We start from the raw sequence: 13,406 nt of genomic DNA on the forward strand, positions 1-13,406 counted from the left end.
AGTATGTCAGCTATTCTGCTTGAGAATATTGAAAGGATATTTTAAAGAAAATTTTTGTATTACAAAATAATCGTTGTCTCCAGTAAGTGAGCAAGAAAAAGGCACCAACACATTTGAATATAGAGGCTCTGTTACTGGCATCAATTCATTGCTTGATCATTGCAGAGAGTCAGTCATTTACTGTAGCATATAATGAATGACCTTGGGATAGTAACTAGATTTATTATTTAATCATATATGAGTGACAATACAATAAGAATTGTAAAATGACCCAAACTGGCTCCCGATGGTCTATCTCTTTCCTGATCGCAATTTGTTCTTCTTAGGAAGTTAATAGCACTGTGGGAAAAAAGTGCTGAATAGTAATCAGATGAGCTTGAAAGTACAACATATAGTAACCAGGGAGGCTTGAAAATAGAGTCAATGCAATAACAAGATTAATGCTGTGTTCGTATCAATTCTGTTTCATATGAGCCTTTTAAGACATCCAACACAATATCATTTCACTTTTACTGCAATTTTTAAATTTTGGTTAAAAAAGAAATGGAAATCCCAAGCCAAAAAATGTGTTCTTCTTTCCTTTTGTTTGTTGTCTATATATTTCCCTAGAATATTCATATAGTTCCTAAAAAATTCTTTACCTATATTTTGTCTTTCAAATGCGCTGTTTTTACCATGACACTAAATATTTCTAAGGCGTCCTTTTACATTTTTAAAGGTTTCCTTCAAACTACTGCGGATGAGTTTTGCTTTTACTATGCAAGAAAAGATAGTGGCTTGTGCTTTCCAGATTTTCCAAGAAAACAAATCAGAGGACCAGCATCTAACTACTTGGACCAGATGGAAGAATACGACAAAGTGGAAGAGATCAGCAGGTTCATAAAGATAAATGTTCTTTAATCTTAAAAAAAAAAAAAAAGAAAAAACCCGACAAGTCTTGTGGTTTTAACAATGAGTCAACTGGCTATTATGCTCATGTCCAGCAGCTATATCCTCCAGATGCTTTTTGTTTTCTTTTTGGTAGTTTGCTTCTCTAAAATCATATTTGCTTAAATGCTTTTAATGCTGAGACTACTAATCTTCTGTTATGAGCTTGGCTTCTCTCTGATTCGTGGGAATTTTACGAGTATAGTTTTAAACTTGAATTTTATGATAGTTGTTAGCTTATGGCACTGTGGAAACATTCAGCACAATTATTAGTAGCAAACCAGAGTTTTATAAATAGATCTTAGAACTTTCTCTCTGAGTGCCTTTCTGCAAGGTTTAATTATTATGAGTAAAGTCAGTTTTAATTAGAGTCACTGAAAGATGAGAGAGTGAGCTTGTGAAATTTTAAAATACATATGTGTTTTGATTCTCTCCTTTACTTCCTAATAGAAAGCTTTTTTGGTTTTTTGGTTTTTTTTTTTTCATTGAAAAGAATTTAAAAGAATCAGAGTGTGACCTTGGGTTAGCAGCCCTTCGTGATTATCAAAACCGTTGATTCCTAGAGGAAATATATTTTGAAAAGGATGCTAAGTGCATCTCTTACCTCCTTCATCTCAAGAAAAGCTTACTGGTTTTCTTTAATTTGTTTAGAAAGCACAAACACAACTGCTTCTGTATTCAGGAGGTTGTGAGTGGGCTGCGCCAGCCCGTCAGCGCCCTGCATAGTGGGGATGGCTCACACCGTCTCTTCATTCTGGAAAAAGAAGGTTACGTGAAGATACTTACCCCTGAAGGAGAAATTTTCAAGGAGCCTTATTTGGACATTCACAAACTTGTTCAAAGTGGAATAAAGGTTGGCTTTTTAAATTTTATTTATCTTTGCTCTGGCTATGTTAATTTTATTTTAGTGTTCTCCTCACTAAAGGTATTTCTTTGTAATAAAAGAAATAATATAGGAGAAAATAAGGAGACAACATAAGGGAACAATAATTACGGCAACTAAATCGGGACAATGCCATTAAATTTTTAATGTGATTTGGTGACTATTAAGCAGTGCAATCAGATTGATATTTTTGACATGGTTTCCCTATGTAATTTACATACTTAAAATGATTATTGGTTTTATAAAGTATTTGTTTAAATATTGTTTAACAGGCATTAGAATTGTATATCAGCATTTGCTAGCAGAAACAAAGAGGTCTTTGGGTTACTTTGGCAATTGCAAATCATTCTTTTACCGCATCTGTGTTCGAGTCTGTGTCATAAAAAAATGCTACTTATACTGTGATTTCCTTGTACACTATTTTTACAGGTAAGTCAGATATTTTTATCTATAATTAGCCACCTTTATAATATATAAGCACATCTATTGCCTTCTTTCCCACTTCTCCAATTTGAATTCTCATGCTCAAATAATCTAGTAGGTATATAAATAAAATTATTGTCAAGTTTATTTCACAAGAGAGTAACACAGTACAATATTAGCAGTACTAAGCTATAAGGCAAATTGTGGCAGTCTAAATTAAGACATTTAACAGCTTATGTCCGTTTTAGAATGAAACGAATTAAGTATGACTGGGGAAGAACTGGTTATCTTTTTCTAAACTGGAAAAAAAAAAATCAAAGGAGGATTTATACTCTGCTACTCATATCGAAATAAGCTCCTCTTTGCTTTGTTAAGCTCTATTCAAAGGTAAGAACGTCAAAACCAGCAGAAACAAATCAGAAAAAAATATAAATATATTCCTCATATCTATCTATTCAATATCTACCACATGAAATAATTAGGGTGACTCAGAGCACAGAGAATACCTATTGTTGGGACCACCCAGCCTCAAGGCCATGTTATGACAGCATCACCAAGACATACTGCATAAGACAAGTATTTTATGGTACTTGTGGTCCTTTAAGGAAAAGGACTTTGGCACAAAGACACAGATCATTTGGAAAAGCTGTTTAAATCAGTAGTTTCAACTTTCTCCCAATAAAATTTTTCATTACAATTCACAGCAAATATTCCAAAGTCTCTTAAAATAAAGCATTAGTGTTTTGCACATCAGAGTTCAATAAATACATTCTGAAATGTGTTCTGATAGCTCATTGCAAGTGGTACCTCATGAGGAAGGAATAAAGATGCAGCAGCAAGTGCATTACTCACTACAAGTGTTTTACTTACCTTGAAAGTTGAACATGCTCTCTATAAAATAAAAAATTGGGGAAAGTAAAGTATTTTAAAAATCATCACTTATAATCCCATCAATTAAAGAATATCACTATTAACATTTTGATATACCTTCTTCCAGTTTTTATATTAAAATTAAATGAATTTTTCCTGACTACAAAAGTAACACAGGTCCATATTAATAAATGTGGAAACACAGAAGAACATGTTTTCTTATAGCTTTTTTCCTAAGAAGTGTTAAAATAAAATTGAAATCAAACCATATATACATCTTTTTAGCCTTCTTTTTTCACCTAACAGTATGTCATGAGTATGTTACCAGATTTGGAAACTTTTCTCAAAAACTTAGTTCTTTATCTTTTTTGAGTGTTCCATTTCCTCATTATGAGATATTTAGGAAGACCCCCAGTATTTTCTTTTTATCATTGTAAATAATGTTATTTATCATTCTTGTATATATTATTTAACCTGATCATGGATGATTTCTTTAAAATTCACTGATAGAAAGAGCATTACTGAGTTGAAGGACATATGCCACAATACACATTGCCAATTTGCTCTAAAATTTAATATATCTTTGGGTATTTGAGAGAATAGCACATAGTTTTCAAATACCATTTTACTTAAAATGTTGGTATTAAAAATCTGTGTATGATAAAATGTAGGTGAAAGAAATGGGCTCAGAATACTTGAAAATTTTGTTGTAAGAAGGAAAAAACTGATGTTCTTGTTTCTACTTCAATTTAACTGCCTAAAGAATGCCCTGCTTCTAATTAGAGTTACTTCAGACGCCCTCTTCATTTACACCCATTCATTGGGATATGAATGAAAGTTTATCTTCTCTGACTTTGAGACATCTCAACATGCAGTAAAATTATACAGACTCGGTTATGACAGTGCCATGATTCTGCAGTACGTTCTGCAGGCCTCTAGGAATTCTGCAGAACCCTTTTTGGGCTTCCTTTCCTAGGAGAGCTGCAGGGCTTCTGGGGCTTAAAATAAACTTCAGAATCCATTCTTCTACATACGTATTGATAGAATACATATTTCTAAATTAAAGACATATTTCAAAGTGTATATTTTGGATTCCCTTAGTATTTGGCACTAGTGATATCAATAAGATAGGAATCTATCACATGGATATTTGAGTGTATACTGATAAGGGAGTAACAAGACCACATCCTTATCACTTCGAGTAGCTTATACAACAACTGGCCTTTATCTCAGTCTCCAAGGAACTCCTGTCACAAGTCACAGATTGGAAGTGTTAGAAGTGGCTACTGTTGGTTTGATGGGGCAGGTGCCAACACATTCATGAGTCGATTAGGATTATGCCATTGATTTCTGTGGTATGCCCCTCAGAGACTTCTGAAGTGAAAACATTATCACAGTTACTTCACAGTCATTTTTCAGGCTTCTTGATATGTGAATAGCTAGTTGTTCATGTTAGTGTACAGTTAGTGTATTCTGTGTTTGTCAATGATCATTTTGCATTAATAATGCAAATAGGAATTTTCATAAATTATTATGCATTATCACTTCTCTAGTCTTTTAGTTTTAAAAATCCTAAGAGAGGGAATAAAGCTGTTTTAACAGACCAAAATATTGATTGCAATTTTCAAATCACAGAATTAATAATGTATATGAAACCCAACCTTGGTATGTTTGAAATAAATACAGGACAAACCACAGTGATGATCCCCCCATGATATTAATTAATGACCAGTATGAGTATATTAAATCAGACATAAAGAGGAATTCTTGATTATAAGAGTTTCTAAAAGCTAGTGCTGGCTATAAGGGAATTTGGAATTCCTTTTCTGCTAATTGTCAATTAAGAATTGACAGGGATATCTGTCACCTGGTTAAGGACTGGCCTTTTTTGTGGCAAAAAGCTGGACTTGATTGATCTCCTTAAATCTCTACCAGCCCTGATTCTGATACCACCAGCAAAGAGCCAGTCATTTGGGGTACTTGGAAAACTCCTCCCTAAATGGGTCCTGACTGAAGCTAAAAATATGGCATCTGGTTTTTATCTAACACCCAGACTGTAGGAGATTTCGGTACCCTGTGAGTGTAACTAAGTTGCACCGAGCAGAAGTTATGTGCAAAAATGCAAAGCACCCGCTAAAGAATTGACTTCTTTCTGCTATAGGAAATAAATTGTGGAGTTGGATTAATGGAGTAAACTCTATGCCATATGAACTTAAACTGCCATTTAGGAAGAGGTGATTCCATTCACAACAGCTCAAATCCTAGAAGACCGAGCTTTGTGAAATTGCCAAGAGTTAAGTCAAAAATAGGTTTTAAAACTAGATAGTGGTTTGCTAGATCTTTGGTGGTAGTGCATTGTACAAGCTGACCACTCATACTGATGCTATGAAGAATGGCTCAAGTGTCCAACTGGTGAGCAAACTTTAAAATCTTCATTTTGTGTGTCTAGTGTTGGGGGGAGGGCACATACCTTGTTTGTTGTTGATATTGTTTTGCCCAAAGAGGGAAATTCCAAGATCCTGGTGATTTGAAATCTTTAAATTGAGCTTATATCTGAATTACTAGTCAGAACTTCTGGAAGTACTAGAACCAGCCTCATCTACTTGAAGTCCTTGGGGATGATGGACCAGTGGTTTTCAAAAATGGCTGCAGAGTAGAACCGCCTGGGAGCTTTAGAAAATTCTACTGCCCAAATTAAATCAGAATATCTAGAGTTAGGACTCAGGCATTGGTATGTTTTTAAAGCTTTTACAGGTAATTTCAGAGGCACTGGTCTAGACTGAGCCAGACCCCTGGATCAGTTGAATAAGGAATGAGACACATTTTCTCTGCCCATCCATGGCCAGGTCATATTACTGAAATGACCACTGGGAGCAAACGGTTGGACACCAGTTGTCATTGTCCTGTACCTTCTGTCACTTACCTGACCTACACATATTACTTGCCCACTCTGAGTGAGGAGATGAGCAGTTAACTCTGTCAGCATTGTAAGATTCTTGATAGACAGTTTCGGAAAATGACATTTAGAAATCTCAACAATTCATTCTAATTGGACAATTGCTTTACCTATTACATTTTCCTATTTTTGTTCCTTTTGGGAATTTGGTATTCAGCTAGTTGGCAAAACTGTTCTCATTCCTGTTCCTAAAATATGTAGTTTGCTATTATATCTGAAAACCCTTGTTACACCAGAAGTTACTCTAGTCTAATCTTACCAAACTTCCCCTGACCACCAAGGATCTGAAAGTCAGCCTTAGCTTTGCATGTGTGTGGCAGCTAAGACAGGCCTGCGCCTGTCACCTACAGGGTGGACCCTCCCCCCCCAGGGAAGCCGACACACACCGTTCTCTGCACCCCAGTTCTCAGGGACAGTCAGAGAACCAAGAGGCTCGCATCCACAGCAGACAGAGCTAAAGACTTGTCGATCATTGGAACAAGTGTGCCTGGGCTCCTGTCCCTCTCTATCTGCTTGGATCCTCATTTCAAAAGATGCTTTTCGAAGCAGTCCTTTTACCGAGGGAGGAGAGGACGTAAGGCTGAAAGCTGCTGATTGTCCGGGTGACTGAGCCCATTGACGCTGGGGCTCTTGAGAGACAGTGGCCCAGGTGCCCAGGAGCCACAAGAGCATGTGGAGGAGGACGCAGTGTGCACCGGGGCAGGACCCGGCCGGGCAGCCTCTGATTTCACATGCTTGTAAATCACATGCATAATTATGAGCAGCGAAAGTTCAGTGAAATCCATTGCTCATCATCCCATTGGGATTGATGTCCTACTTTGCTGAAGTTTGTCAGAGACCCTTCCTTTTACATTTTCCTCTATCCTTAACTGGTGATCTTATGGCAGCCCATGCAATGTTAGTGTATTTTTTTTCAAGTGAAATGAGTCAGAACATAAATGAGAAGCAATTTACTTTTCAAAACTGATGTTGGAAACATAGCACGCGTGTGTGCACACACGTACACATGTATATGGCAGTGATTGGGTCCCATATCAAATGCTTCCTCAGGAAAATTGTTAGAACTCCCCTTTAAAGCATGCTTTAGGTTGAAAGAAAGTGTGTGTTCGGTTGAAAGAAGACAGTAATATATTTAATATATTTGATAAATATTACAATAGAAGAGTCACCATTCTGCAATTTGTTGTATATGTGATATTTTTAAAGTTGGTGACCTATCAAACTACTGCATTAGGATTTATTAAATCTCATCCGAAAGAGAATTGCTGTAGTGGTAGAAATAACCATTAGATAAATTCATTCTAAAAGTGGTAGAAAGTTAATTGAAGAGTCTTCCCTCAGATAAAAACTTTTAAATGCCTTCTTTTGCGGGTAGTTTAAAATTCTGGTTCCAAACCATTAAAATATAGATCCGCAAGTAAAATTTTTTACTGGGTTTTTTTTTTTATATATATATCAAGGTAGTAATGATGTGGCCTTAAACCCAACTTTATTTTATTGAGTGTTGCTGATCTTACATCAGAATGCCCTGTACTCTGAGATAAATGTTGTTTTCAATTTTTAAATAAGTCTAATCTCATTTTAAATCTAATACAGAAGTCCACAGAGAAATAATTTTTTTGTCCCTTGGTCATGTGAAATAATCTCAGTGTAATTCCATTTGGTTAAGTTAATTTCATTTCTGGTGCTCTTACTTTTTTATTTTGGCATTTGCAATTCTATTGATAAAGCATTTTAATAAATGTCAATGGACATCGATATGGTGTATGCCAGTATAAACTGGTTTAATCTATAAAGTACTCTCCAGCATGCATCATGTTTTTTTTTTTACTGAAGTCGAAACTGCAGTATGCAGGGTCCCTCCAGTTGAGTAAAGAAAAACCTGCTTTCTCCTACATTTCAGGTCCTGTAAGTCACAGCTGAGGTGAGGAAAGCTTTTACATGAATGTCTTTATATTTATCTAAGACTTGAAGGGCAAAGGAAATAGAGCCTATAAATCTCAGAAGTCCTATGGTAATCATTTAAAACAAGTGAAAAACCAAGAAATCTGGACCCTAGAGGAGGTCACTGCCATCTTTCAAAAGCATCTGTCTGGACGTGGCAACCACCACCTCGCTGTATCTGACTAGAAAGAGAACAGAGAAGGGCCACTGGTGATATCAGTTGGCACGATTTTCCAGTGGCTCTATTATCTAATGAAAAGGAAATCACAGGTGTCCCAAAACTGCCTCTAAATAGTAGAAGGTAGCACAGTACTCCCTTTTAGAGACAGGCAATAGCTTTTCTTTCCCAGTACTAAAGATAGTCTTCAAGCCAGCCATGCTGTTAGCAAGGATACAGTAAGTCCCCTACATACGAACGAGTCCTGTTCCGAGAGCGCGTTCATTAAGTCCAATTTGTTCTTAAGTCCAACAGAGTTAGCCTAGGTACCCAAATAACACAATCAGCTCTATATACTGTACTGTAATTGGTTTATAATACTTTTCACACAAATAACACATAAAAAACAAACACAAAAAATAAAGAAAACATTTCTAATCTTACGATACAATACCTTGAAAAGTACAGTAGTACAGTACAACAGCTGGCATACAGGGGCTGGCATCGAGTGAACAGGCAAGAAGAGTTACTGACTGGAGGAGGGAGAGGAGGTGGGAGAAGGTAGAGCTGAAGGATCGTCAGCAATTGGAGATGGAGGGCAAGCTGCAATTTCACTCACACCTGACGTTGATGGAACGCATGTTTGCATCTTTCAAAATTCGCAGCTTGAAGGTTCATATGTAGGGGACTTACCGTACTCTAGTCTTCTCTCTTACTAATCATAACCACCATTCTTTTAAGCACTTACTTTGCTAAGCCATTACATAGAGTACCCCCATAATCCTTCTGGTAACCCTGTGAGGCAGGTATGCATATCCCATTTCACAGATGAAGAGACTGAGACCCAGAAGTTAAGGAAAGTGCCCGAGAGAACACCACAGAGCCAGTAGCAGAGCCGGATTTGCAAGGCAGTTGTCGGACGCCGTGCTGTCAACCACGGTGCCGTGCTGCACTGTGCTTTTCATCGGCAGCCACTGCACAGGAGGAAAGATTGGGTAGCACGTTTAAGAAGCAGAGATGGGTGACGGTTGGTGTAGACATGCTCAGTGCTGCTCGTCCTGGCTCACAGGACAGTGGGGAGGCTGAGGGCCTAGATCTAACGTCAAGCATACAGACTTGGGTGTTAAGTCACTGCATTCATACCATGTGCTGGTTGTTTGACTCTGGACAAGTTATTTAACCTCTAGGCTTGGTTTCTTCATCTGTAGAATAGAGATGACAAAAGGTTGCACCTACGACTTTACGTGTACAATCTCACATGAATCCGAAGTACTTTGTAAGCATTAGCTGTTATCATCATCTATTACACTAACATGAAAAGAAGAGGAAGGAAAGAAAGGAAAAGGTGCCCAGCCCTTAGAATGACTTACAAGCTCCTGTGGCCACGGTTAACTATACTCTGTAGTATTTAACAGTCCCCCCTCAAATGGGATTGGATGACAATTTATGGAAATTCCATGATAGTGTTTGCACCAAAATTACATGGCAGTCTTATGGAAACAAAGTTATACCGATGTATGTATGTGGGTTTTCTTCCATTCAAAAAGATAAACCTAGAATATATTTTTTATCAAAATGTATAACTGGAGGAAGAGAACATCTTCATTTTTAGATCATCACCTCTTGGCATTAGGTGTAGGGCGTTGCTACTTACCTCATTATGCAAAACCCCCCAGGTCTGGAGTTTCTCAGAGCACATGCCTGACGATGATTAAGCACAAAGCAGCTGACCCATGAGTACGGCAGAAAGCTTCCTCAGCATTTCCTTGCTTTCAGAGTAGTTTTTCTCAACCTGGATATTATAGTAATGTAGGTCTTTTTGTGTGTTTATTTTGGAACATGGTTTGTGTCACTCTGCCATAGAGTTAATAAGTTGTAGGATTTGCAAAGGAAATATACTGAGACTGAAAACTAAGAAAGCACATATTTTTGCCCACCAGCAACAATTGCTCAAAGCACAGATTAAGAATCTCAGGATTTGGGAGGGGAGCAATTGGGCAAAGTTGCTCTGAAATTAACATGTAATGTCATGATACAAAGAGTGTATTACTCAACAAAATATTTTTGTAAAAGAAGCAGATGAGGTCAGGGAAGAGAGAAGTTTAAAGGAAGGTTTCAGAATTAAACAACATAACAGACATCAGTTAATTTATCATGAAATGTGCTAGAGGTCAGGTGCGAGAATATATAAATGAAATGATCTCAGCTACCTCCCTCTCAGACCCCAGGCTGCAGTAGACCCTTTTCCTATCACATCAACTCAGTATTTTACAGAAAGCTTCCTAAATCTGTAAGCATGTTTGCTCCTTGATTTGTCTTCTTACCTAAGACCAATTTTGGGAGTTTGTTTATGTAGCATTTGCCTTTTAACAGACTTCTTTCATCTTTACATTTATATACTAAATATATATAGAGATTTATGTATATAATATATAATACTTATGTAAAATAAATATGTACGTAATATGTTATCAATTACTATAATACATTTTAATTTATTTGTTGGTAGTATTCGCCAATTGACATTTAGTTTTGTTTTGTTTTGTTTTTAAAATCTGAAAGTCTGCAATTATGTTGAACTATCATAATATCAAAGTGGCCAGACTGAGGACATTTTGAAAAACTGGGTCACTGACTAGAAATTAAAATCATCTTTGGAAATGCTATTTATTGAGACCATTCTGTAATGTGTTATAATGAGAAAAGTTCGAGAACATCTTTTTCTAAATCATATCATTTTCTGTCCCAGCTTGTCTTTGTGATACTAGGTGACAATACATATGGCCACAGTGGCTTTCGGGAATTACCATCCAAAAGGAGTAAAATTTGACTCTTTTTCCTAGTGAATTTTCATTTTACTCTATCTGGGCATGTTGTATACAACTAACTTTAAATTCATCCATTTACTCATTTTAAAATGTTGTGCAGTTCCACAGGCCTAAATTTCAAATCACAGAAAATCTGTAAAAAATAATTATTTGTTTAAGACAAAAAATATGAGCTAATTATTCTATCATACATATATGTAGTAGCACAAAAACAGAAAAAGAGAACATCAATAAATTTGATCTAAACTAATACCATGATTGCTTGCGGTTGACATTATATTTAATCTGCTTGTAAAACTGAACCCAATAAGCTGAAACTAATATAAAAATAAAGCATGATGACAAAGGATCTTAAAGGTTTATATATTGTCAGAAAATTCTTGAGAAAAGAATATTCCTTCCAAATATTCAAATATTGAATATTCTGGCTTTCTCTTTAAGAGTAACTAAATTCTGTACTTTAAAAAAAAAATTCTAATAAGCTGTTTCCAAACCAACCTCTTATCCTAAAGCACCTTTGATCCAAATGGATCACACAGTTAAATAAAATGACATCTGTCCTCAGGCTATTTCTAGATAGGGAAAACACATCTGTTCTAAGAACTTTTAGCCAACAGTTTGAAACTGTTCAGAAGAATTCTTTAAAAAAAGAAAAGACTATGTACAGAGAGCGGAGGGAAGATGCTTGAGGTTGGAAAAAATTAGGACAGCACTAACCCTTAAGAGGATAAAAAGATAACCGAATTTAATTCCCATTAAATTCTTAGCCTTTCTATGAAAGATTTGGTGATGAGATTCCCACAGTGCAAACATCTTTGTGGATGGATGTGAACACACCTGTTCAGGAAAAGGGAAACAAAACTTGAACTGACTCCCTTCCCACACAGGTCACCAAACATCTGTCATAAGTTATCAATTACGAGCCTAGACTGGACTCAAGCCTGTGACCTGAGGTTGAAAAAGCCACGTAGCTCATTCTGTCTCTTACCTAGTCTGTGGTTTTACCCTGTACCACTGGTAAAGCTTCTGTTGAAATCTCCAGGGGTTTGGAAGACCAGGTTGACCCCGTGACATTAATAATGTATTTACGCCAAGGGTTTCCACGCACGCCACCCTGGGGCTGATCTTAGTTAGGATTTTGTGACTTGCAGTAACGTAGGCAGCTCCAAAAAGATTTACCCAATAGTTGGCATAGTTCTTTAATTGCATAAGTTCCTTAATTGCAACCTAAAGACAATGTCTTCTTGTCCAAGGAAGGTTATGTGTGTGTGTGTGTGTGTGTATTTTAAGATTTTGACTTTGATTAAATGTCAATACATATAAAACTTCTGCATAAAAGCAGAGAAACGAAACAAAGAAAGAAAAACACCCAAAAAAGGCTTATGGGCATGACTAACTAGGTGAGCTCCTTCCCTTGTAATTATTAAGACTTTGGGCGACAGCATCACATTGTCAATGCTTTTGATCCCTCCTGTGTCTCTTTCCTGTAATATCCCACCTCAGTTGGGTACGTGTGAGAGCTAATCTCTGAGCGGCTATGGCGCTCATCCACGGAGTCTGCCAGTGGTTGTGTGATTTGGAGCAATCTGCTTAACCTTCTGTGATTCTCTATGTCCTCATCTTCAAAATCAGAGGACTAGGCTAAATGATACCTTAGGTCTTTTCTAGCTCTAAAATTCTGCGAAATAGAAAGCAGTGCAAGTCTCCAACATTTTCCAAGAAAATTATGGTAAAGAGAAGTGGTCATTGTGGCTCAGGCATTGGCAACTCCACCATTGCTCAGGCTCAGAGGACATGGGGCTCACTTTGCTTTATTCTGATTTTTTTTCCTTTGCACTGATACAGAAACACAGGCAGTGTCTCCCAGTGCAGAGCCCACTGGGCACCCTACCACACTGACAGATAGGTGCACTCACCTTTCCGGAAGGTCACCATCACTCCAGCTAATTTTTAAAAGCTGCGTAACTCAGCATGAAGTGAGACTTCAGGTTTCAGTTAATGGAAGCATGATGTCTTTAATGTGTAGGGATAACAGGGTGGTAAGTTTTCAAACCTGGGTTCGAAGGTAAAGATACACCATGACCTTGAAGTGGGCAGTACTTGGTGTGCTGGGGAGGACACACTGTGGAGCTGAGTGACGGAAGAGGAGAGTCATCATAGGAGATAAGATTGCAGAGCAGCTATGTGGTGCTGGCGGGGTGGAAGGTATACATCAGATAATGCAGGGTCTTACCTGCTCTCCTAAGGTCTTTGGCTTTTCCTGTGAGTGAAAGGGGGAATCACTGGAGGATTTTGAACAGAAGACTGACATGGTCTGACGTAGGCCTTTTTTTTTTTTTTTTTTATAAATTTATTTATTTTATTTATTTTATTTATTTATTTATTTTTGGCTGCGTTGGGTCTTCGTTGCTGTGCGCG

General features: G+C 37.1%; 1 protein-coding gene across 3 annotated transcripts in view; it reads left to right on the forward strand.

The window, feature by feature from the left end:
* LOC118895558 (hedgehog interacting protein) overlaps window positions 1-13,406 on the forward strand; it is a 92,603-nt gene that overhangs the window by 12,309 nt on the left and 66,888 nt on the right. For all 3 annotated transcript variants that reach the window (XM_036852837.1, XM_036852835.1, XM_036852836.1), the window contains exons 3-4: window positions 719-875; window positions 1,579-1,780. In XM_036852837.1, the coding sequence (XP_036708732.1) occupies window positions 719-875; window positions 1,579-1,780 (359 nt within the window). The remainder of the gene's footprint in view (window positions 1-718; window positions 876-1,578; window positions 1,781-13,406) is intronic.

The sequence above is a fragment of the Balaenoptera musculus genome, chromosome 5 (genome assembly GCF_009873245.2).
Source record: "Balaenoptera musculus isolate JJ_BM4_2016_0621 chromosome 5, mBalMus1.pri.v3, whole genome shotgun sequence".
In the NCBI taxonomy this organism is placed as follows: Eukaryota; Metazoa; Chordata; class Mammalia; order Artiodactyla; family Balaenopteridae; genus Balaenoptera; species Balaenoptera musculus.